This window comes from Aquarana catesbeiana, linkage group LG07 (assembly GCF_042186555.1).
Source record: "Aquarana catesbeiana isolate 2022-GZ linkage group LG07, ASM4218655v1, whole genome shotgun sequence".
NCBI lineage: Eukaryota > Metazoa > Chordata > Amphibia > Anura > Ranidae > Aquarana > Aquarana catesbeiana.
In genome coordinates this window covers 160,809,649-160,836,950 of record NC_133330.1, presented here as the reverse complement: position 1 = coordinate 160,836,950, position 27,302 = coordinate 160,809,649, and the positions used below count along the sequence as shown (strand labels likewise).

General features: G+C 41.8%; 1 protein-coding gene across 3 annotated transcripts in view; it reads left to right on the top strand.

Annotated features, from left to right (window-relative positions):
- SLC25A38 (solute carrier family 25 member 38) overlaps nucleotides 1-26,609 on the top strand; it is a 95,516-nt gene extending 68,907 nt beyond the window's left edge. The window contains exons 5-7 of one of the 3 annotated variants that reach the window (XR_012235299.1): nucleotides 17,927-18,093; nucleotides 20,754-20,966; nucleotides 21,615-21,749. Coding sequence is in view for 2 of the 3 variants with exons in the window: in XM_073592807.1 (XP_073448908.1) it covers nucleotides 17,927-18,093; nucleotides 21,615-21,776 (329 nt within the window). In the remaining variant the exon portion in view is untranslated. Of the gene's footprint in view, nucleotides 1-17,926; nucleotides 18,094-20,753 lie in introns of all 3 variants that reach the window. The other 2 variants (XM_073592807.1, XM_073592808.1) reach the window with 2 other exon arrangements.
- The last annotated feature ends 693 nt before the right edge of the window (nucleotides 26,610-27,302 follow it).

Here is a 27,302-nt window from a genome sequence, read left to right as displayed (position 1 = left end):
ATGCAGGGAACTGTACTTGATCCTTCACCACGACAGGGTCATGTTATGACCTGTTCCATCCTTTTCTCCAAAAGTGGTGTCGGCCTTTCATTTAAATCAGAACATTATTTTGCCTGCTTTTTTCTCTCAGCCTCGTTCGGCGGAAGAGAGGCGACGAGGATCAGACTTCTTTTTGTTTTACCAAAATGACCCAAGAAAGAGCAGGCAGCTTCCATTGCCAATTGGGTCCGTCAGTTGGTCATTCAGGCCTACGGTCTGAAAAGTAAAGCTCCTCCCGTTTGGGTGAGAGCTCATTCTACCAGGGGATTAGGAACCTCTTGGGCTTTTCGCCATCAGGTATCTGTGGCTCAGATTTGTAAGGCTGCTACCTGATCTTCAGTGTATATGTTCACAAAATTTTATCGAGTGGATGTTCGAGCAGTCGAGGATTCGGCTTTCGGCTGCAGTGTACTGCGGGCTGCCGTATAAGTTCTGATGGCTATTGTTTGGCAGGGTGTCTCCCTCCCCTCAAGGCTATTGCTCTGGGACATCCCAGCAGGTAATGAATATTAGCCTGCCTCTGTGTCCCATGATGTATGAAAAAGAAAATAGGATTTTTTCATCATACTTACCTGTAAAATCCTTTTCTTTAAGTACATCATGGGACACGGAGATCCCTCCCCTCTTTTTTGAGAATTCAGTGCTTGCTACAAAACTGAAGTGCTTCCTGTATGGGAGGGGTTATATAGGGGATCACTTCCTGTCTAAAGACCTTTGGTCTACCAGTGTCCATTCAACTGGAGATGAAGTATAACCGAGCAGGAAATTAATATTAGCCTGACTCTGTGTCCCATGATGTACACAAAGAAAAGGATTTTACACTTAAGTATGATGAAAAAATCCAATTTATTTAGCTTTTTTGGGCCCTAGCGCATTTTTATTAATTTTTTTTTTAACTCTAAATAATGACCTGTTGGGTATCTATTTAATCAGCGTAACATAATCTATAAAGCACTTATGGACCGCCCGCCGCAGTTTTACGTCGGCTGTTTGAAGGAGGATGTCGTTGTTATGGCAGCAGCTAGCTGCCATAACCCTGGTATCCCCTTCTTCTTTTTGACCCCAGATCTCATATTTAAGAGGTCCTGTCATGCTTTTTTCTATTACAAGTGATGTTTACATTCCTTATAATAGGAGTAAAAGTGACAATTTAAAAAAAAAAAAAAAAAAAAGTGTAAAAATAAAAGGTAAAATAAATAAGAAGAAAAAAAAATTTTAAACTTGCCCTGTCCCGACGAGCTCGTGTGCAGAAGCGAAGGCATACGTGAGTAGCGCCCGCATATGAAAACGGTGTTCAAACCACAAATGTGAGGTATCCCTGCGATCGGTAGAGCGAGAGCAATAATTCTAGCACTAGACCTCCTCTGTAACTTGCAAACATGCAACCTGTAGAATTTTTTAAACGTCGCCTATGGAGATTTTTAAGGGTAAAAGTTTGTCGCCATTCCACGAGCGGGCGCAATTTTGAAGCATGACATGTTGAGTATCAATTTACTCGGCGTAACATTATCTTTCACAATATAAAAAAATTGGGCTAACTTTACTGTTGTCTTATTTTTTAATTCAAAAAAGTGTATTTTTTCCCAAAAAAAAGTGCGCTTGTAAGACCACTGCGCAAATATGGTGTGACAAAGTATTGCAACGACCGCCATTTTATTCTCTAGAGTGTTAGGGGGAAAAAAAGTATGTTTGGGGGTTCTAGGTAATTTTCTAGCAAAAAAAATGTTTTTAACTTGTAAACAACAAATCTCGGTCCTTAAGTGGTTAATCTTCTACCAAACATTGGGTAATATATTGCATTTGTGTGCTGTAAAATGAACTTTAACCAGTTAAGGACCAGAAGGATTTGCCCCCTTAATGACCAGGCCATTTTTTTGCAGTGCGGCACTGCGTTGCTTTAACAATTGCGCGGTCGTGCGACGCTGTACCCAAACACAATTTGTGTCCTTTTTTTCCCACAAATAGACCTTTCTTTTGGTGGTATTTAATCACCTCCTGCGTTTTTTTGTTTGTTTGAGCTATAAACAAAGACCGACCAATTTTGAAAAAAAAAAACCCCAATATTTATTACTTTTTACTATAATAAATATCCCAATTTTTTTTTTTTTAAAATGTCTTCATCAGTTTAGGTTGATATGTATTCTTCATATTTTTGGTAAAAAAAAATCACAATAAGCGTATATTGATTGGTTAGCGCAAAAGTTATAGCGTCTACAAAATGGGGGGGATAGATTTATGGCGGCTTTATTATTATCATTATTATTGTTATTATTATTATTTTATTTTTTCTTTCTAGTAATGGCGGTAATCAGCGATTTTTAGCAGGACTATGACATTGCGGCGGACAGATCAGACACTCGACACTTTTTTTTTTGGGACTAGTGACATTTATACAGCGATCTGTGCTAAAAATAGCCACTGATTACTGTATAAGTGTCACTGGCAGGGTAAGGGTTTACACTAGGGAGTGATCAAAGGGTTAGGTGTTCCCTAGGGAGGTGTTTCTAACTGGGGGGGGGGGGAGTGTAGTAACTGGAGGAGGAGACAGATCCCTGTTCCTAATCACTAGCAACAGCAGATCTGTCTATCCTCCCGACAAAACGGGGATCTGTCTGTTTACATTGACAGATCCCAGTTCTGTCTGTCTCAGGAGCGATCGCGGGTGGCTGGCGGACATCGCGTGGGGTTATGACTAAGGCCTTATAGGCTGAAATGCGTCAACTGTTCTTATTTGCGTTTGGTCATTGTGGCTTGTCAATAAATATTATACTTCTTAAGAGCAATCACCGGAGTGCGGATCATCTTTTCCTCATTTCCCTACTCAGCCAGCGACTGTGGATCGAGCACCTGAGATCTCTGCTTTCTATGTGATGTATGGGTAGTAGCACTGACTTTTTTTGTTTATATTCTGGACATCGCGTACGCCGGCCACGCGCATCGGTGCGTGCGCCCCCTAGTGGTCTTAAAGGGGTTGTAAACCCTTGTTTTTCTGGGGTGTGTTATTTTTGTTAAAAAAAAAAAAAAAAAAAAAAGTCATACTTGCCTCCACTGTGCAGTTCGTTTTGCACAGCGTGGCCCTGATCTGCCTCTTTTGGGGTCCCCCCGGCAGCGCTCATGGCTCCTCCCCGTATCGAATGCCCACGTTGGAGAAGGCTATCCTAAGGTGGACACCCGTGCAGGCGCACTACTGAGTCCTGCTTCTGCGTGCATTCACACAGAATGCAGTACTGGGCCCCGCCCCTCCAATCATTGGATTTGATTGATAGCAGCAGGAGCCAATGGCTGCACTGCTATAAATATCCAATCGGGACATGAGACAGCTAGAGCTGGCGTTCTCGTTCCCGGCCAGAGAAAGATCAGGGTCAGGTAAGTAAAACGGAGGCTGGGGGGGGGAGGGCTCTAGCACCACAGAAGGTTTTTCACCAGAATGCATTAAGGTTAAAAACCATGAGGGTTTGCAACCCCTTTAAAGCGTCCGACGTACAATGACGTTGATTCGCTCAGGAGAGCAAACCTGCCGCAGTACAACTGTTGTAAGTGGTTAATGTAGTTTATCAAGCATGAGTTTTCAGTAAAAATAAATCACCCAAACATCATGTGACATAAAAAATTGCAACTACCAACATTTTATTCGCAAGTAAAGGAAGGGACAGATGTGAACCTAGAGGTGACTTAAAACACATCCCTTCCAGGTTCATTAGTCACAAGGGGGATCCCCAATCACCTTCTGCTCTTTTAGTTACCAATGTTTACCACAGTCCTGGGCTCCCCAGAGGAACAGGAGAGCCTGGTAACTACCGGGGTCAACGGTGGAGGGTAGGGTGAAGTGGGCACATTTTTGAAACCCTGTAAAAGTGATTCGGTGGCTCTAGAGCTTTCCAGATTAATTTTACCTTTAAAGCCCCTCGCTAGCTGACTCTAGTGAGAAATAAATATTCTTGGTCTCCGAGGGATGGAAACTCAACTATGGGAAGAATTTGAGACTTATCCTAATTCATTTTTAAGCCAGAATATTTTCCAAATAGTAATGGAATGTAGGAGGGCTGATAGGGAGAGGCCACAATCTCCAAATACAGAATCATATCATCTGCATATAGACCAACAGGCTCCACACGCAACCTCCATATGTTGGAATTGGACTAAATAGAGATTGCAAGAGGTTCTGCAGCTAGTGCGTAGAGAAGAGATGACAGGGCCGTCCTGACGTGTTTCTCTAAATAGAGTAAAACTTCTCATTCCAGCCATTTGTTGATACCCGGGCCACTGGGGCTCAAAGCAGTATTTTCAACCATTTTATAAAGTTGGAACCAAAACATTTTAAGACATTGCCATAGATGGCACCACTCCACTGAGTTGAAAGCTACACTAGATGTTATGAGAAAACGCTGTAGAATGCTGCATTAAGTGTTTTGCAGCATTTTTGCATTCGGTTTTTAGCGTTTACGGTTTTTAGCGTTTGCGTTTTTTGGCTTTTAGCAAAACTATACTCCCACAAATAATTATGGCTCATAAACTCTCAAACGCAGAATATCCTCGTTTTTCAGAGTTAGAGTGTTTTTACAGCTAAAAAAACTCCTTCAAACCCACTAGTTACGGGTTTTTTCTAGCCAGAAAATGCCCCTGGCAAAAACTGCTGATAAAAGCCTATATGTGCATGGACACATAGGATAACACGCTGGGGAGTTTACTGGCTGTAGAAAAAAAGGTCTGAAGCCAAAAACAGCAGCTGTAAAAACGTCCAGTGTGCATGAGGCCTTATGCCAATGCAGTCAAGTGGGGCCTAAAGATTGCCCCACATGACTGCATTGGCATAAGTCATCTAGTATTGAATGTGATGTTTTTGCCTGACATGAAGTTTCATCGGGGTGAATTAAAGATCAGATAACCTGGTTGAGATGCATTGTCAGAACTTTAGCTAGAATTTTGATATCCATTTGTAATAGGGAAGTGGGCCTACATGACTTTGGTAATACTGGATTTTTACCAGGCTTCGGGATTAGCATGACGAGGGCTTCACGCATAGAATCAGATAATACTGGGGAGTCAAGTATATTGTTGAGGAGATCCAACAATTTAGGGATATCCTTTATACTGAGTGTAAAATTCAAGTGGAAGGCCGTCAGTGCCTGGGGCTTTTGCATGTGCAAACTGCACTATGGCAGCTGCTATCAGATCAGTAGTGAGTGGCGCATCCTGGATGGATGCCTGTTTTGATAGATTTAGGCCAGGTTCACACTGGTGCGACATACGCTACGACTTTGGGAGCACATGACGTGTGTAAATCAATGATTCCCTATGAGAGCCGTCCTAGTGCTCCGACACAAGTCGGTATGACTTTGAAAAAGGTTCCTGCACTACTTTGGTCTGACTTCAGCCCATTGAATATCATGAAGTCAGATCCTTGTCCTAACCATCCGACTTGTGACATCCAACATGGTGATTACAGCAGCAGTAAAAGGAATTTGTCACACTAATGCCGCGTACACACGGTCAGATTTTCCAACAGGAAATGTTCGATGGGAGCTAGTCGGAAATTCCGACTGTGTGTAGGCTCCATCGGACATTTTCCGTTGGAATTTCCAACAAACAAAATTTGAGATCCGTTGTCGTAAATTCCGATCCTGTGTACACAATTCCAACACACAAAGTTCCACACATGCTCGGAATCAAGCAGAAGAGCCACACTGGCTGTTGAAATTCATTTTTCTCGGCTCGTCGTACGTGTTATACGTCACCGCGTTCTTGACGTTCAGAATTTCCAACAAGATTTGTGTGACCATGTGTATGCAAGACAAGTTTGAGCCAACATCCGTCTGGAAAAAAAACATGGATTTTGTTGTCTGAATGTGCGATCGTGTGTACGCGGCATACGGCTGGCCATACATTTATACAATTTTCTTATTCAATTTCCTTTAGATTTACCTTCAACTCTGTAGTACAAGGGCCTGCCTGATTGGATTCAAATTTAAAGTGTTTATGTTTGACCTCCTATTATTATATGGTTTTGCTAAATCTAAAGGAAGGTTGTACAAGGAAATTGTATAATGTATGGCCAGACTATCTCAAAGTCGGAGCAAAATCTTATCCTGTTCATTCAAGTCGGATGGAAGTATGATGACAGATGTAGAACCGATGTTGCAGGGCAAAGTAGGATAACGGTCGTGTTGTACCAGTGTGAACCCGACCTTAGGAATGCATATGTGTTTTGTTTTTGTTTTTTTTGTTTTTGTTTTTTTTTTATCTCTCTGATGTATGTTTTTATGATAAAGTCAGAGGAAGGGAATATGGGGATTATGACGGTGCCAGGAAAAACACAGTATATTTTTTAAAATAAATAATTTTTATTAAGACATATCATGTATATAGAAAATATAGACAGAAAGATTACAAAATCAAGGTGTGCATAAATGCTAAAAACATATCTGTAGTGAACTTCACAGGGCTTGGCCTCATGGGTGTGACGGCCAATGCGAAGGGTAGGTATTTTAATTATCCGACATGTTTCGCCAGTGTTGGCTTCTTCAGGGATAGGTTGTTAATACCTAGAACGCTACAATAATTCTGTGAAAATGACATAACAATCAGTAGATGTAATCGAATAAATGATACAATAGAAAAGATATCATTTAAATAGATATATATATATATGTTTGCGAGCTGACAGTATAGACTGACCTCCACCACCACCCAAAGGGCACCAAGAGAAAGTCCCCACACAACATCGGGCAGCCCAGAGATCCCCATCCCGAAACAATCACCCAACCAGACATTCTATAGATGGAAATGAGATACCTGCAAGTCACCAGGGGGGGCCCCCACACACCTCCAGCACTAAACCTCCAGCCAAGATCACAATGAGTAGCTGCAGGGGGCAGTAAAAAGGACCTGGCCAAGTATGTATCTAAAGAGGTATAAATTATTTAGAATAAGATCATTTATCATAATGTCATATTTTTCAAAGAAGTCATATAAGTTCCAATAGTTGGTGGAGAAAATTCATTATATGGGACTAAAGAGTCTCCAATTAATGTACTTACAAAAAAGTGCTCTTTAAAGTGAATGGCAGGACACCGATAAGTCCTTCAGCTTAGAGAGAAACTTTAAGCAACAATAGGAGACGTATCTCTATGATTTGCATAAACAGGAGAAGAGTTTATATGCCACTTGTAAGATTATCTGGGGGGGAGAAGGTATAATCACAAAATGCACTTTGGTTGATCTATAGGTAGATTACACCAGCGAAAAGCAAGGTAAGTACACACTTACCATTGAGTAGATATAAAGCGAAATGCTGGGCTAAGTAAAGCCTGCAGCCAGTGATAACACTAGATAGGAAAAACCAAAAAGCAAAAGATAGTAAGAACAAGAAGTAAGTCTATTAAGGCGCCAAGCATTAAGGGTCCATACTAGTACCTACCCAGTCAGGTGGTGGTTGATACGTCGGTGTCCTATAACATCCCTGGCGAGTGTGCTGGCCTGGGATGCCGGCGTTCTTATGCCCCCCACACACGCGCGGCGTCTGACGTCACCGCACGTGTGAGCGGACAAAGGAAGCCACGGCGCATGCGCCCACCGCAAATCCGTCCCGGCCTACAAGATCCAGAAGGCATTGCGGTGGTGTCCATGGTGATGTGATCAACATCACAGACAGGACGCGGTGTCAGACGCCGCATAGAGCGGAGTGATACCTGGAAAAGAATAGAAATTTCCAATGCGTCGTGGCTAAGGTGGGCAGAGGGAATTCCCTAAGCCCTTGGGTGTCCATACAGCTAAGTGTGTCCCCGGTAGGAGGCTAAAAGTACCGGATAAAGTGCATAAACCCCACATCGGGAAGCAGGGACTCAGGGACAATAGAGAAACCAGAAAGGGGATTGAGAGGGAATAAGGGAAGAAAAGGAGAAAAGGAAGGAGATGGGCCGGAAAGTAAAAAGACAGGAGAGGAAAGAAGCAAGGGAGGGGGGGAAAAAGAAGAGAAAGAAGGGGAAGAAGGGGAATGGGAAGGGAAAGAGAAAGCCCGAGCATCCGAGGGCACGGGGACGTCATCGAGGCACATAAAGGGAGAAGGTAAAGGTGGGTGAGAACAGTCCAGGGACATACGTAAAACCCCAAAGAAGCGCCTGCACACAAGGCATGAAATTGGGACAGATTGCAGAAGGAAAAATAAAGAGGGGGGGGGGGGGTTTTGTCCCTGGAGTGTGCTCACACAAGTCGCCCTGACAGCTCGCAAAAACCATACATAGGTAATAGTAATAAAGATTCATAAGCTACCAATCAAACAGAGAGGTCAACATATAATTTACAATAATGTACAAGATAATAAAGTAAGTGTCTTAACTGAACATAAATATACCGTGATATATCCCATAATAAGAGAAAGTATATTTTTTTCTCCCAAAGGAAAAAGAAAAGGAAGGGAAAGGGGGAGCTGTGTCCCAATCCAACATAGCCAACTTATGCATGGGGAGGGCTAAAGGGAGGATTATGAAGAAAACACATAAATAAAATAAATGAATACAGTAAAACTTGATATAGTCCACATCACAGAGGAGTTTTTTATAAGAAGGGTTTGAAACTAATATTTTCATTGAGCCCAGGATATCTGGTGGCATCCAAAATGTGTATCCACTTGGTTTCTAACTGTAAAAGTTTCTGGTCAATATCTCCACCCCTTACATGTACAGGGATGTGTTCTAATGCTGTAAATCCTATGACATGGGGATTAAACTCATGATACTGTGCTATATGTCGATTAATAGAGGTAGAAGTCTTCCCTTTCAATAAGGGCTTGATATGGTCTCGAATCCTCACACAAAATTGGCGTTTGGTTTTACCCACATAGTAACTGCCACAGAGGCATGTGGCAAGATATACTACACCAATAGTCTGGCATGTAACTTTATGTTTAATTTTGTATGTTTGACCATTGGGAAGCGGTTTCTCGCATGTATCGTAGATGAACTCACATGTGTCGCAGTGGCCACAAGGAAATGTGCCATGCACAGTTGAAAGACACTCAAGTTTAGATGTATGGTGACTCACCGTGACTTTATCCCTTAGGGATGGAGAGCGACGGTAAGTAATTTGAGGCTGAGACTGAATGTATTTTTTGATGGTATTGTCTGCTGTCAAGAGAGGCCAAAATTTACATAAAATGTCTCTTATTTCCTTGTGATGTTGGGAATATTGGGTTATAACCCGGACAGGCTGGACATCATCCCTATTTTTGGTAGAAAATATCAGTTTTTTACGATCCAATTTTCTAACTTTGTTGAAGGCCTGCTTTAGCAGGTTATGACTGTAACCTCTTCTTTTTAATCTTTCATAAAGTTCATGTGAGGCCTTAAAGAAGTCACCTTCATCCGTACAGTTTCGTCTGATACGCAAGTATTGGCTGTAAGGAATGCTGTTGAGCAATGGTTTGGGATGGGCACTGTCAGCATGTAAAATAGTGTTCCCTGATGTTTCTTTACGAAACAGAGACGAGGAAAGATTTCCTTCAGAGTCCAATCGGATTTCCAGGTCAAGGAAAGTGATCCTTGTCTGGCTACACTCCATTGTGAACTTAAGATTATACGAGTTAACCGCAAGAGTGTCTATAAATCTCGAGAGATGTTCTCGAGTACCTGTCCAAAAGAAAATAATATCGTCTATATACCTGTGCCACGAGATAACGTGGCACAGGAAATCGACCAAGTCATGATTGGAAAAAAGGTCTTTTTCCCACCCCCCCAGGTACAAGTTGGCGTAGGATGGCGCACATTTAGTGCCCATGGCTACGCCTTGTACCTGGAGGAAGTGGGAAGTACCAAATACAAAGTGGTTACGTGTTAGGATAAATTTCAGGAGGTCAACAACAAATTGGTTGTATGCCTCAGAGCTAGGGCCTCTGTCTTGTAGCAGTTTAGAAATGACTTGAGTACCAGTATCATGGGGTATTGTGTTATACAGACTTTCTACATCCAAAGCCACCATCCACGTGTTTCCTGGAAGCTTTAGATTCTCAAGAACACGGAGAAGGTGTACTGTATCCTGTATGTATGAAGGAAGAGCCTGAACATGTGGGCTCAGGTACTTGTCCACCAAAGCACTCGCATTTTCTGTCAAGCTTGAACATCCTGATATAATTGGACGCCCAGGGGGATTTTTTAGAGACTTATGAAGTTTGGGCAAGGCATAGAACGTGGGTATTCTTCCATCTTTGACATTTAGGAATTTCCAGGTGTTAATGTCTATGATTCCCTTCTGGTAAGCAGAAAAGATGAGTTCATAATATTCGCAAGCGTAATTTTCAATAAGTGTACGTGAGATGGGTCTATACCAATCAGGGTTGTCAAGGATGTTGCGGCACATGATTTCATATGCCGCAACATCCATGACAACCACATTACCACCTTTGTCCGCAGGCTTTATAACTAAGCCAGCGTGGTTTTGAAGAGATCTCAAGGCCTGTCTTTGGGCTCCAGACAAATTAGAGGAACGTGAAGTGGAAAAATCGGTATCTCTGATGGTCTTAGTTATTTGTTCAACGAATGCCCAGATGTTGGGATTCGTGGAAAGGTTAGGGAAATTGGTAGATTTGGGTTTGAAGGATAAGGGAGGAGGGAAGGATACTCCAGAGGCAACAATGCCGTGGTCATCAGATTGCCACTCACATTCGTCCTCTGCGCCACCTTCTTCAAGAAGTGTTAACAGGTCTTCGATGGCCTGGATTTCGGCCACCGTGGGAACAGTATTGTCTGAAGCTGAGGCTACCGTAGAAGTAACCATTGTTTTATCAAAAATGACCTTATACATCAATTTTCTTGCAAACAGTTGTATGTCTTTGACAAATCGAAATTTGTCAAATTCTGCTGAAGGACAGAAGGTGAGGCCTAATTGTAAAACTTTTATTTGATGTTTAGTTAAAGGAAAAGACGAGAGATTGACCACATCTAGGTCAAGGGTATTAGATACAGAAGTAGTAGGGGCTACAGAGTTGGGCTCTGGGTTGAGTCCAAGGCTTGGGATAAAAAAATAGGAGCTAGCTTGGGATCAATCGACTGGGATGCTGTGGGAAACATAGTAGTTAAAGTAGGTTCACTTACCCGTCTTGCCATAGAAACAGGGAGTGCAGGTGGTGCCGGAGTGGTGATAGGAAGTGCTGAGTGAGAGGTACGAGTGGAGGTGAGTGGTGGTCGTGGTAGTGCTCGTGTGAGTGGGGTGGAAGTGCTCGTGGTTTTAGGTCGGGCCCCTAGGGGCTTAGTAGAGTGCGTAGTTCCAAAAGTGCGTCGAATAGAATCTGTAGAGGAAGTAGGTAGATCATTCTTTCTTTTTTTAGGAATTCCATCTTGTGAAAGCTCGCGATAGATGGTAGATGAGCTGGAGGAAAAGGAGGTAGAAAAAACATTAGGTACTTCAGTATTGTTTTTAGGTACATTATCCGGATTAGATTTGGTGAAAGGTTTTTTGGGGGTATTTCCATCCCATCTATAGGCGTAGCCATTGGTATGGGCGAGTTTGTCCCGCAGAAACTTGTTTTCTTTGGCATTAATTATGTCTATTGTGTATTCCTCGAGGTGAGCGCGGAGGTCCTTCTCCCTCTGGGCAAATCTCGAGGAGGCTACATCTGCCGCCCGATCCACAAGCCATTCGTTAATAGAGACATCCAGAACTGCCAATTCCTTGTCATATTCCTCACAAAGCGTACGAATCATATTAAAAGAGCACATTTGTAAGTTATCTTCCCAAATCTTTTTAAGGGGGTCAGTGATTTTTTTGATATTGGGGAATATCTGGATTCTAAGTCCCCAGGGGACAATCTGATTCTCAACGTATTTTTCAAAGTAAGTTTTGTGCCAATAGACACGAACCTTCTTTTCCAACAAACGTTGCAATCTAATAAAGTATTTATCTAGCTCAGTGTCGGAGACATTTTTCTCAAATGTCTCCGACACTGAGCTAGATAAATACTTTATTAGATTGCAACGTTTGTTGGAAAAGAAGGTTCGTGTCTATTGGCACAAAACTTACTTTGAAAAATACGTTGAGAATCAGATTGTCCCCTGGGGACTTAGAATCCAGATATTCCCCAATATCAAAAAAATCACTGACCCCCTTAAAAAGATTTGGGAAGATAACTTACAAATGTGCTCTTTTAATATGATTCGTACGCTTTGTGAGGAATATGACAAGGAATTGGCAGTTCTGGATGTCTCTATTAACGAATGGCTTGTGGATCGGGCGGCAGATGTAGCCTCCTCGAGATTTGCCCAGAGGGAGAAGGACCTCCGCGCTCACCTCGAGGAATACACAATAGACATAATTAATGCCAAAGAAAACAAGTTTCTGCGGGACAAACTCGCCCATACCAATGGCTACGCCTATAGATGGGATGGAAATACCCCCAAAAAACCTTTCACCAAATCTAATCCGGATAATGTACCTAAAAACAATACTGAAGTACCTAATGTTTTTTCTACCTCCTTTTCCTCCAGCTCATCTACCATCTATCGCGAGCTTTCACAAGATGGAATTCCTAAAAAAAGAAAGAATGATCTACCTACTTCCTCTACAGATTCTATTCGACGCACTTTTGGAACTACGCACTCTACTAAGCCCCTAGGGGCCCGACCTAAAACCACGAGCACTTCCACCCCACTCACACGAGCACTACCACGACCACCACTCACCTCCACTCGTACCTCTCACTCAGCACTTCCTATCACCACTCCGGCACCACCTGCACTCCCTGTTTCTATGGCAAGACGGGTAAGTGAACCTACTTTAACTACTATGTTTCCCACAGCATCCCAGTCGATTGATCCCAAGCTAGCTCCTATTTTTTTATCCCAAGCCTTGGACTCAACCCAGAGCCCAACTCTGTAGCCCCTACTACTTCTGTATCTAATACCCTTGACCTAGATGTGGTCAATCTCTCGTCTTTTCCTTTAACTAAACATCAAATAAAAGTTTTACAATTAGGCCTCACCTTCTGTCCTTCAGCAGAATTTGACAAATTTCGATTTGTCAAAGACATACAACTGTTTGCAAGAAAATTGATGTATAAGGTCATTTTTGATAAAACAATGGTTACTTCTACGGTAGCCTCAGCTTCAGACAATACTGTTCCCACGGTGGCCGAAATCCAGGCCATCGAAGACCTGTTAACACTTCTTGAAGAAGGTGGCGCAGAGGACGAATGTGAGTGGCAATCTGATGACCACGGCATTGTTGCCTCTGGAGTATCCTTCCCTCCTCCCTTATCCTTCAAACCCAAATCTACCAATTTCCCTAACCTTTCCACGAATCCCAACATCTGGGCATTCGTTGAACAAATAACTAAGACCATCAGAGATACCGATTTTTCCACTTCACGTTCCTCTAATTTGTCTGGAGCCCAAAGACAGGCCTTGAGATCTCTTCAAAACCACGCTGGCTTAGTTATAAAGCCTGCGGACAAAGGTGGTAATGTGGTTGTCATGGATGTTGCGGCATATGAAATCATGTGCCGCAACATCCTTGACAACCCTGATTGGTATAGACCCATCTCACGTACACTTATTGAAAATTACGCTTGCGAATATTATGAACTCATCTTTTCTGCTTACCAGAAGGGAATCATAGACATTAACACCTGGAAATTCCTAAATGTCAAAGATGGAAGAATACCCACGTTCTATGCCTTGCCCAAACTTCATAAGTCTCTAAAAAATCCCCCTGGGCGTCCAATTATATCAGGATGTTCAAGCTTGACAGAAAATGCGAGTGCTTTGGTGGACAAGTACCTGAGCCCACATGTTCAGGCTCTTCCTTCATACATACAGGATACAGTACACCTTCTCCGTGTTCTTGAGAATCTAAAGCTTCCAGGAAACACGTGGATGGTGGCTTTGGATGTAGAAAGTCTGTATAACACAATACCCCATGATACTGGTACTCAAGTCATTTCTAAACTGCTACAAGACAGAGGCCCTAGCTCTGAGGCATACAACCAATTTGTTGTTGACCTCCTGAAATTTATCCTAACACGTAACCACTTTGTATTTGGTACTTCCCACTTCCTCCAGGTACAAGGCGTAGCCATGGGCACTAAATGTGCGCCATCCTACGCCAACTTGTACCTGGGGGGGTGGGAAAAAGACCTTTTTTCCAATCATGACTTGGTCGATTTCCTGTGCCACGTTATCTCGTGGCACAGGTATATAGACGATATTATTTTCTTTTGGACAGGTACTCGAGAACATCTCTCGAGATTTATAGACACTCTTGCGGTTAACTCGTATAATCTTAAGTTCACAATGGAGTGTAGCCAGACAAGGATCACTTTCCTTGACCTGGAAATCCGATTGGACTCTGAAGGAAATCTTTCCTCGTCTCTGTTTCGTAAAGAAACATCAGGGAACACTATTTTACATGCTGACAGTGCCCATCCCAAACCATTGCTCAACAGCATTCCTTACAGCCAATACTTGCGTATCAGACGAAACTGTACGGATGAAGGTGACTTCTTTAAGGCCTCACATGAACTTTATGAAAGATTAAAAAGAAGAGGTTACAGTCATAACCTGCTAAAGCAGGCCTTCAACAAAGTTAGAAAATTGGATCGTAAAAAACTGATATTTTCTACCAAAAATAGGGATGATGTCCAGCCTGTCCGGGTTATAACCCAATATTCCCAACATCACAAGGAAATAAGAGACATTTTATGTAAATTTTGGCCTCTCTTGACAGCAGACAATACCATCAAAAAATACATTCAGTCTCAGCCTCAAATTACTTACCGTCGCTCTCCATCCCTAAGGGATAAAGTCACGGTGAGTCACCATACATCTAAACTTGAGTGTCTTTCAACTGTGCATGGCACATTTCCTTGTGGCCACTGCGACACATGTGAGTTCATCTACGATACATGCGAGAAACCGCTTCCCAATGGTCAAACATACAAAATTAAACATAAAGTTACATGCCAGACTATTGGTGTAGTATATCTTGCCACATGCCTCTGTGGCAGTTACTATGTGGGTAAAACCAAACGCCAATTTTGTGTGAGGATTCGAGACCATATCAAGCCCTTATTGAAAGGGAAGACTTCTACCTCTATTAATCGACATATAGCACAGTATCATGAGTTTAATCCCCATGTCATAGGATTTACAGCATTAGAACACATCCCTGTACATGTAAGGGGTGGAGATATTGACCAGAAACTTTTACAGTTAGAAACCAAGTGGATACACATTTTGGATGCCACCAGATATCCTGGGCTCAATGAAAATATTAGTTTCAAACCCTTCTTATAAAAAACTCCTCTGTGATGTGGACTATATCAAGTTTTACTGTATTCATTTATTTTATTTATGTGTTTTCTTCATAATCCTCCCTTTAGCCCTCCCCATGCATAAGTTGGCTATGTTGGATTGGGACACAGCTCCCCCTTTCCCTTCCTTTTCTTTTTCCTTTGGGAGAAAAAAATATACTTTCTCTTATTATGGGATATATCACGGTATATTTATGTTCAGTTAAGACACTTACTTTATTATCTTGTACATTATTGTAAATTATATGTTGACCTCTCTGTTTGATTGGTAGCTTATGAATCTTTATTACTATTACCTATGTATGGTTTTTGCGAGCTGTCAGGGCGACTTGTGTGAGCACACTCCAGGGACAAAACCCCCCCCCCCCCCCTCTTTATTTTTCCTTCTGCAATCTGTCCCAATTTCATGCCTTGTGTGCAGGCGCTTCTTTGGGGTTTTACGTATGTCCCTGGACTGTTCTCACCCACCTTTACCTTCTCCCTTTATGTGCCTCGATGACGTCCCCGTGCCCTCGGATGCTCGGGCTTTCTCTTTCCCTTCCCATTCCCCTTCTTCCCCTTCTTTCTCTTCTTTTTCCCCCCCTCCCTTGCTTCTTTCCTCTCCTGTCTTTTTACTTTCCGGCCCATCTCCTTCCTTTTCTCCTTTTCTTCCCTTATTCCCTCTCAATCCCCTTTCTGGTTTCTCTATTGTCCCTGAGTCCCTGCTTCCCGATGTGGGGTTTATGCACTTTATCCGGTACTTTTAGCCTCCTACCGGGGACACACTTAGCTGTATGGACACCCAAGGGCTTAGGGAATTCCCTCTGCCCACCTTAGCCACGACGCATTGGAAATTTCTATTCTTTTCCAGGTATCACTCCGCTCTATGCGGCGTCTGACACCGCGTCCTGTCTGTGATGTTGATCACATCACCATGGACACCACCGCAATGCCTTCTGGATCTTGTAGGCCGGGACGGATTTGCGGTGGGCGCATGCGCCGTGGCTTCCTTTGTCCGCTCACACGTGCGGTGACGTCAGACGCCGCGCGTGTGTGGGGGGCATAAGAACGCCGGCATCCCAGGCCAGCACACTCGCCAGGGATGTTATAGGACACCGACGTATCAACCACCACCTGACTGGGTAGGTACTAGTATGGACCCTTAATGCTTGGCGCCTTAATAGACTTACTTCTTGTTCTTACTATCTTTTGCTTTTTGGTTTTTCCTATCTAGTGTTATCACTGGCTGCAGGCTTTACTTAGCCCAGCATTTCGCTTTATATCTACTCAATGGTAAGTGTGTACTTACCTTGCTTTTCGCTGGTGTAATCTACCTATAGATCAACCAAAGTGCATTTTGTGATTATACCTTCTCCCCCCCAGATAATCTTACAAGTGGCATATAAACTCTTCTCCTGTTTATGCAAATCATAGAGATACGTCTCCTATTGTTGCTTAAAGTTTCTCTCTAAGCTGAAGGACTTATCGGTGTCCTGCCATTCACTTTAAAGAGCACTTTTTTGTAAGTACATTAATTGGAGACTCTTTAGTCCCATATAATGAATTTTCTCCACCAACTATTGGAACTTATATGACTTCTTTGAAAAATATGACATTATGATAAATGATCTTATTCTAAATAATTTATACCTCTTTAGATACATACTTGGCCAGGTCCTTTTTACTGCCCCCTGCAGCTACTCATTGTGATCTTGGCTGGAGGTTTAGTGCTGGAGGTGTGTGGGGGCCCCCCCTGGTGACTTGCAGGTATCTCATTTCCATCTATAGAATGTCTGGTTGGGTGATTGTTTCGGGATGGGGATCTCTGGGCTGCCCGATGTTGTGTGGGGACTTTCTCTTGGTGCCCTTTGGGTGGTGGTGGAGGTCAGTCTATACTGTCAGCTCGCAAACATATATATATATATCTATTTAAATGATATCTTTTCTATTGTATCATTTATTCGATTACATCTACTGATTGTTATGTCATTTTCACAGAATTATTGTAGCGTTCTAGGTATTAACAACCTATCCCTGAAGAAGCCAACACTGGCGAAACATGTCGGATAATTAAAATACCTACCCTTCGCATTGGCCGTCACACCCATGAGGCCAAGCCCTGTGAAGTTCACTACAGATATGTTTTTAGCATTTATGCACACCTTGATTTTGTAATCTTTCTGTCTATATTTTCTATATACATGATATGTCTTAATAAAAATTATTTATTTTAAAAAATATACTGTGTTTTTCCTGGCACCGTCATAATCCCCATATTCCCTTCCTCTGACTTTATCATTAGATTTTTGGGATGAGGTGCTGTATCACACTGAGGACCGCCCAGCCACATAGTAATGTATGTTTTTATGTTTAATCTCTTTCTGGTGCATGCTTTTAGATGTCATGGGATTGCCATCCATGTGCTGTCTGGTCTGGAATTAGGTAGCACTATGAACATTTAATACATTATTTTAATTAGAATATTAAATATAGTACTATATTACATTTTAATTTTAGAAAAAATATAAGTATTAACACAACATTGTAGAGAGAGATATATATTGATATTTTGATTTCTAGATTAGACTATATAGTCTGTCTTTTTTTCTGCAGGCGATATTGACCAAACCTTCACTCCCCTAATGAACTTCAGTTGTGGTATCATGGCTGGTATCCTTGCATCCATAAGCACCCAGCCAGCTGATGTCATTAAAACTCGTATACAGCTTTCGCCAGAGAAGTACAGCTGGACTGGTCATGCTGCCTATTCTATCTACAAGGTATGTTGTATTACTTTCTACTGCACCCCTGTTGTGCCCTCCCCCCCATGAATGTATTTATGAATGAGCAGTTAGGTGTTTTAGAGTACTTGGTTAATATGTAGTGATGGCCAGCTTCCACCTTTTTTATTATGAATTTTGTATGCCGATACATCTATACAGTAGCTTACTGTATAGATGTTCACTGTACTGTACAGTGTACTGTACTGTTCACTCACTACTGCTTAACCTTTTTTGTAATCTCATCTCATGAGATTCTTAATATTTCCTTTCCTCCTTTAAATTTTCTAAACTATGAATATTAACCACTTCCCACCCAAGGACGTCATATGACGTCCTGGACTTTCAGTGAGAATATCTGAACGATGCCTGCAGGTTCAGGCATCATTCAGATATCCTTGTTTTCAGCCGGTGATTCTGTGCACCATAAGAACAATCATAGTGGCAGTTCTGCCACTTGATCGTTCTTACAGGCGACGGGAGGGGACACCCCCCCGCCACCATCCGGTGCTTCTCCGGGGTCTCCTGTGCCATCGGGGACCTGGAGAAAGAATCGGCCGCCGCCAGATGACGAGCATAGAGATGTCCGGGGACCAGATGGTCATCTCTATGACCGCCGGAGGCCCGGGTGCGACATTATGATGTCACGTCCGGGCCGCGGATGTAAACGAAACGATTGGTAAGCATTAGATTTTTTTTTCCCGATCTCATGCTTTCCAGCCTGGAGGAGAGATGTGGGGTCTTATTGACCCCGCATCTCTCCATAAAGAGGACCTGTCACGAATGATTGTAAAAGAAAGTAAAATTAAAAAAATAAAGTAAAAAAAAAAAAAATGTAAAACGCCCCTGTCCCCGGTAGCTCGCGTTCAGAAGCGAACGCACGCGTTAGTCCCGCCCACATATGTAAACGCCGTTCAAAGCTTCGCCTATGGAGATTCCATGAGTGTGCGCAATTTTAAAGCATGACATGTTGGGTATCTATTTACTCGGCATAAAATCATCTTTCACATTATATAAACAAATGGGGCTAACTTTACTGTTTTTTTATTTTTTAAATCATGAAACTGTTTTTTTTTTAAAAAAAAAAACTTTGAAAAATTGTTGGGCAAATACTGTGCAAGATAAAAAGTTGCGATGACCACCATTTTATTCCCTAGGGTGTCTGCTAAATAAATATAATGTTTGGGGGTTCCTCCATAAAGAGTACCTGTCACTGCCTATTACTATCACAAGTTTACTTTCTTTGTGACAGCAATAAAAGTGATCAAAAATTAAAGGGGCAGTGTAAAAATAAGTTAAAATAAAATAAATAAGACTTTTTTTTTTTTTTTTTTTTTTTAGCGCCCTATCCCTCCGCGCTCGCGCGCAGAAGCGAACGCATACATAAGTCACACCCACAAATGTAAACGGTGTTCAAACCACACATGTATCGCTGCGATCGTTAGAGCGAGAGCAATAATTTGAATTCAAGACCCCCTCTGTAACTCTAAACAGGTAACCTGTAGACATTTTTAAAGCGTCACTTGTGGAGATTTTCAAGTACCGTAGTTTGTTGCCATTCCACAAGTGTGCACAATTTTAAAGCATGACGTGTTAGATATCTGTTAACTCGGCGTAACATCATCTTTCACATTATACAAAAAAATTGTGCCAACTTTACTGTTTTTTTTTTTTTTTTTTTTTTTGTGGCTTGGTATGGTTAAGGAGGGGGAGGGGGAGCGCTGCCAGGCTGCATGCCCAGATAAGGACTTGTTATGGACTGGGGGGGAAACCCCTCTCCATTTTTTTTTTTTTTTTTTTTTTTTTTTTTTCTTGTCTGCCTGCTCCTTAGCAACCAGATAACCCTTCAGTCTATCACTATCACAAATGCTGCTGCTATACTTATGCACCTTACTAACAGATCTGCAGCTGCTGCCCCTCTCTGCCAATCCCTTTACTGGCTTCCACTAGCCCAGCATACAAAGCCATCCATAACACTGCCCCCTGCTACATCACCAACTTCACATCGAGATATTACCCAAATTGTCCAATCCACTCCTCCTAAGACATCTTGCTCTCCAGCTCCCTCGTCGCCTCCTCCCATGCTCGACTTCAGGACTTCTCCAAAACCTCTCCCATCGTCTGTAACTTCCTAACCCAGTATGTCAGCAGAATAATGTTCAGTATTTAGTCCTTTAGCAATGCCTAAGTGCTACATGTTTATAATTCTGGATCAGTGGAATAGGCTCACCACACATACAATCTTCTTTATATCTTCCAACAAAGCAATCCAAGAGTCTGTGATTGGATACAGTTAAATTGAATAGTTTATGTAGGTCCTTATATTACATGGTTTTTGTAAATCTAAAGGTAATTGTAAAAAGATTTGTACAGTCAGATTTTTACCTGGCTTACGTTTATTTAGGCTTTCAAGACAAAGGCAACACTATGGTGTTCTGGCTAAAAAGATTTTGCATAGTAACAGTTTGGACACTTTTAGAAACTGTTAGACGGTAGTATGTTATATTTTGCAAATTTAAACAATATAAAAACAGATGCAAAAATGGTGTAGATGCCCCTGGTAAACAAACAAGATTAAACTATCATTTAAAGCAAGGATTTTGATTCAGCTGGCTGCCGTTCTTTAGCATAATGTTTTATTTATTTGATGTTTATTTTAGAATCATGGTTTGACTGGATTCTTTAATGGGGGTCTACCTCGAGCATTACGCCGAACCCTCATGGCAGCAATGGCATGGACAGTATATGAAGAAATGATGGAAAAAATGGGACTAAAGTCTTGAGCAAGATTTTCATTCATTCGTTTAGGAACCTTAGACTGACAAACAGCAAGCTGCATTCTGAACTTCACTGCAGCACAAAACTCTGCATAGGTGATGAGTATAAACTGTCAAGTTGCTGAGCACTGTTTACAAAATAACAGTTTGATTTACTTTGAATTTTTTTTTTTTTTTTTTTTTAAAGAATACGAAAGTTTCTTTTTTGGGTGTATATCCGTAGTTTGAATCATGTCTCATATCATAGTAGCCTTTGAACAAAAAAATAGAAAAGAGGGGCACAAAAATCTAGCATGTTCTCACCAGGCAAATAGATCTCGATAAAGGTAACATATACACTAACAAAATTTATGAAAATGGACATGGTCTTGCATCATTGAAGGGGGAACCTCATATCAGAAGTTTTCATCAAACAGACCCAGGTTAATTGTAAATGGTATAAGAAAGACAGGATTATCTGTGACTGATGGCAGCATTGCTGATAGGGATGAGCTGTTTAGATCTTTTCAAGGAATAACCACTAGAGCCCAATCTTGTTTTATAAGCTACCAAACTTTCAGTCCCCTGACATCAATGGTAATCATTATATGAAAACATTTGTATTAGAACTTGAAACAGGAGCCACACCAAATAGTTAAATGAAACCCTTAATAAAAATGAAAGCTGCTAAAGAATGCACTTACAGGGGGTTAAAAAAAAGTATGTTTATCTGCTTCTGAGAAAAGGCTGTGTTTCCCTGTCTAGTTGTGTCCTGAAAGTCCAGCTGGTGTGGGAGAGAACATTATGGGGAGAGATGCCAAAGGTTCGTCAATCTTCTGTGGCCAGCAGCAGCTGAAGATGGATTATAAACTCTGCAGTGGATCCCCCAAGAACAGAGCAACAGACCCACTAGATGGAAACGGGTAGCATCCTCCTCCTTATAGCTCCAACCAGGCAATAAAGCAGCACTTCTGGGTAATGGAAGATGGTAACTATGGCAGTGCATTTTGGTGGAATAGCCTTCTTTCTCAATCCTATGTTGGAGCATGTGAATGTCTTCTATAAAATACTGTTCGTAGGGTCACTCCAGCTCTATAGCATATGTACACAAAAAGGTAGGCTGTGGTCAGGACCTGGCCTGAAGCTCTTTGAAGAAATTTTTTTAAAAAGTGCATGAGTTCAAGGGCCAAGTTGGATAAGCTCCCATTAACCTACCAGCATGTCTTTGGAGTGTGGGATCAAACCGAACTACCTGGAGCAAACACAGAGAGAACATGCAAAATCCATGCATTTAGTGTCATGGTTGGGATTTGAACCAAGGATCCTAGAGCTGCAAGACAGAAGTGGTAAATACTAAGCCACTGTGCTTGTAAAATCTCTGCAGACTTTAAATTTGTGCATCTATCTACCTCTTTTTTTCAGAGTAGCTTTTGTCACTGTCCCCTTGCTAAAAGGTCTGGATTAGCACTCATTAAAAGGAGGGTAACCCCGCAATAGAGCTTGGCAATAGCCACAGCAGGTAGACAAAACTGGGGAAATTGTTGTTACCAGAGTCATTGTACTAGGAAGCCTGCCAAATGATTTTTCTTGCAGAGCTGAAATAGTAATTTTTGATAAAGTTCAACTTTTAAAATATGTACTGTTTTGTGATTAGTCCAAACATTGAGTGGGGGAGAATATACAAGCCCAGTTCCAAGAAGGTTGGGATGCTGTGTAAAATCTACATAAAACAGAATGCAATGGTTTGCAAATCTCATAAACCCATATTTTATTTACCATAGAAAAAGAAAACATATCCAATGTTTAAACAGAGAAAATGTACAAATTTAAGAAAGTTGTTTTTTTTTTTTTTTTTTTTTTCAGTGTCTCAAAAGTAAAGATGGGCAGAGGTTCACCAATCTGTGAGAAGCTATGTCTAAAAATTGTCAAACAATTTCAAAATAATGACCTTAATGTAAAATTGAAAAGACTAAATAAATCCTCATCTACAGTACATCATGTCATCAAAAGATTTTGAGAATCTGAAGAAATCTCTGTGAGCAAGGGACAAGGCCGAAAAACAATTTTGGATGCCCATGATTTTTGTGCCCTCAGATGGCACAGCTTTAAAAATAGGCTGGATTCTGTGATGGATATCACTGAATGGGTTTGCAGTTCGCAGTGCCAATCAAAAATGCAAGGTAAAGCTCCATAATGCAAAGAAGAATCCTTATCTGTACACAATCCAGAAACACTGCCCATCTTCTTTGGGCCAAGGCTCATTTAAAATGGTCTGTTGCAAAGTGGAAAACTTTTCTGTGGTCAGACAAATCGAAATTTGACGTTCTTTCTGGCAACCATGGGTGCCACGTTCCCCGGACTAAAGAGGACAGGGACCTTCCGGCTTATTATCAGTACTCAGTTCAAAAGCCTGCGTCTCTGATGGTATGTGGGTGCATTAGTGCATATGTATTGGGCAGCTTGGGCACCATCAATGCTGAAAGATATATCTAGCTTTTAAAGCAGCATATGCATATATTTTTTTTTTTTTTTTTTTTTTTTTTTTTTTTTAGGGAGGGCCTTGCATACATCAGCAAGACAGTGCTAAACCACAACTGCATCTGTGATAACAGCATGGCTTTGTAGTAGAGTCTGGGTGCTTATCTGGCCTGCCTGCCGTCCAGACCTTTAACCAACTGAAAATATTTGGAGCATCTTGGAACTAAAAATACGACAAAGACCCAGGACTGTTGAGCAGTTAGAATACCATATCGGTCTGCTGTCAACGGATGCAGACAAAGCATTCGACAGGGTTCACTGGTCCTTCATACGAGCAACTATGGATCATATTGGCCTTGGGACCTCCATGCTTAGTTGGATTTATGCTCTCTACTCAAGACCATCTGTGGCTGTAAAAGTCAACGAGACTAGGTTTGAGTTTTTTGACATATCGAATGGGACAAGGCAGGGCTGCCCCCTCTTCCCCCTTATATATATTCTGACATTGGAGCCCTTTCTCTGCAAGGTCAGAGATGATCCTAACATAACCGGTTATCATAAATCATCAGGGGACCATAAGGTGGCAGCATTCGCCGACAACCTGATCTTTTTCCTTACAGACCCACTTACCCCTCTTCCAAACCTCCTAAAGGCTCTGCAAGCGTATGGGACTTTGTCCCATTTCAAAATAAACTTTGGGAAATCCTCTGCCCTTAACATTTCTGCGGACCTTGATGCGATCTGGAGTCTTTTCCTTTCCAGTGGGCAGCTATGGCGATTAAATACTTGGGCACCAACATCACTTCTGACCTGTCTAAACTGTATGACTCCAATTTTGAGCCACTCCTTATCCAACTGAAGGAGGACTTTTTGCACTGGCATTCCTTAACTCTGACATGGTTCAGCCATTGCAATTCCCCTTCAAAATGACAGTGCTCCCTAGGATCCTCTTCCTACTGCAAGCCCTTCTCATACAACTCCCGCCTCTTTTCTTTGGCACTACTGGCTCCCAGTTCCGGAAATTTGTCTGGTCGCACCGGAAACCACGTCAAACGCTGCAGAGACTTACTATCGAAGGTTGCTGGGGGTCTTGCTCTTCCAGGTATTCGGGCATACTACAGGGCTGCACATCTCAACAGGATTGTTGATTGGCACTGCCATGGGGAGGCCAAGCTCTGGGTCTCCATGGAATTGGAATATTCTCAGGGCACTGCTTTGAGTCGGCCGTGGATATCTTCCCCCATACCTAGAGAACTGTCTGTGCATCCTACCTTAGGCAGTACTTTTACAGGTCGCACAGGAAATGTTTTGAACCTCCTCCATTTCTCCAATTGCCTTGCCTGTGATTCCCATCTCAGGTAATCCTGAAATCGTTCCCGGTCTTCAGGGTGGGCATTTTCGTCGTCCTTAAAGCTCAGGGCTATACTCACGTGACGGACTTCCTCGTGTCAACAGGGGCCTTAACTTCTTCTGACCTAGCCCATCTTATTGACCACCCTCCTCTGGACTTTTGGAGCAGCTTCCAACTGCGCTTTTTTCTCCAACGTTGTTCCCGTTCCCCCTAACATCTCTCGCCCAGCTCACTTGTTTTGAATCACTATGTCACAGAGGGGAACCGATACGTAATTCCCTCTCCTTGCTATATTCCTCCCTGAATCATCCTGGAGAAGAACTGGCCAAAGACTAAAGGTCCTCCCATTTTTCTCAAGTCGTCCATTGCCATGCTGGTACAGGAGACTAGTTATAAGATCCTTACTCGATGGTATAGGGTCCCCTCCAAGCTTCACCATATGTTCCCCCAGGTCCCAGATTCCTGTTGGCGTTGTGGTCCTTCGGGTGGGACTATGGTCCACGTTTTCTGGGAATGTCCTAAAATTCGACTGTTTTGACAAGACGTAACCTCTGTCATTGAACAACTTACAGCTGTCGATCTGCATGCTAACCCTGCGGCCTGTTTATTGCACTTGACAAATCGACCTGTTAAAAAATACAGATCTCTCACAATGCAACTCTTAAACGCCGCGAAGGCCTGCATCCCACTTCGTTGGAGAGATGCTGACCCCCCCTTTTGAAGGCCTGGAATTATTTTGTATATACTGATGCCTACCTTGATGAGCGCTCCACTGCCCGGTGAACTTCCACATGCCTCGCTATACCCGGGGAGAGGGATGACTAGGGTCCCCGTCGGCCTTCCCCTCCTCCCTACCCCCCCCTTTCCTCCTCTTTGTCGATCCTTCCTCCCCCTTTCTGTTTCCTTTAGGTCCCTTCCCCCGTCCTGTTTACCCTGCCCTTGATCCGCTTCCTTTCTCTCTCCTTCCGGCTCTTTATAATTTCTGATTGATAGATCAATGGAACCCCTTTGATCATTCAAGGTCTTCCACCTGCCGGAACGCATTACCTCACCATGTGTGTCTTCTACTGTTTCATTGCTAATATGATGTTTGCTCCCCTGACATTGGGGGGAGCAGTTCTATATATGCTACAGTCATGTTTTTGAATTGTTCTATTGAACACTTCCTCTGAGATCGCTGTCTAAGTGTTCTTGATTAGTCGTTCATATGTTGGAGCTTATGTTTGTTGATGTACTCTGATGCATATTTCTTTTATACGAATTAAAAAAAAATATACCATATCGGGCAGGATTGGTACAACATTCCTTTCCCAAAACCCTAGCAACTGGTTTCAGTTCCCAGACGTTTAGAGTGATTTTAAAAGATGAAGGGATGCTACGCCTTGGTAAACATGGCCCCATCCTAACTTTTTTAAGACGTCTTGCTGCCATCAATTTCAAAATACCTTATTTTTTCCTAAAATGGTACATATTCTCAGTTTAAACATTTGATATGTTTACTATTTTCTGTTGTGAGTAAAATATGGGTTTATGAGATTTCCAAATCATTGCATTCTGTTTTTTATGTAGATTTTACCCAGCATCCCATTATGTGTGGAATTGGGGTTGTAAGTTTTTTTTTTTATGCCATAATGTTTTATTTTTCTTATTGAAATGCTATATGTATTATAAAATAAAAATGTTGACTTATTTAATGTAAATAAAGTTATTGAAATGTAAATGTGATAGCGAAGAATTGCAAACACTATACTTTGAATGCATACACATGACTATAGTTTTTAATTTTAGCTTTTTGCATTGCAGGTCAATATAAATATTTCAGAAAATGGACTGTAAACACTATTTTCCAATATTGTAAAAGAACAAATTGTGAAGATTTTAAGTTTCCCATGTAATGTGAAATCTATTTTTTTTATAAACTATCAAATGTTTTTATCTGAGTTTTGAGCTTTAAATATTCTGTTTTAGTCTTGGCCAAGGGCTCATCACATTTATTACGATATAAAATATATTTTTAAAACCGCATGTTACAGTGTAGATAAATCTGAACAATTAGTTCCTATTATTCCCTTTTGATCTTTAAAATATATAATTCAAAGTCCTACTGGTATATCTTTTCTGTAAGTACAAAAAAAGTTGATCTGCCGGTAATCCATTTAATCTAGCAACTTCCTGCTGTGAAATCTTAAAGCAGAACTCCTCCAGGATTTTCAAAAAATCCCCCATTAGTACACCCCCCCCCCCCCCCCCACACTAAACAGTTATTACATTTGTGAAATTTCCCACAGTATGAGATATGACTGACTGAATTTTCAGGAAGTCAGCTCTGTGATTCAAAAAATGCATTATCTTTTCTGGCAGGGAAGATCTCTTAGAACAGGGATTGCATCATGTCCTCTCCTCTCTCTAACTGTAATCGGACTACATTTCCTATGAATCCTTGGGATGGGAGTAAATGTGGGAGGTACACTAGGCTTGTACCTGTAAATGTAAACTCTCCCACTTCAACATAAATCACACCACTCATTCTGCAGCCAGCAAACCATACATATCATACCGTGCGTTAAGTTACAACCCCTTATAAATGTAAAGCATGTCTGTTCTCTCCCCTCCACCAACAACAA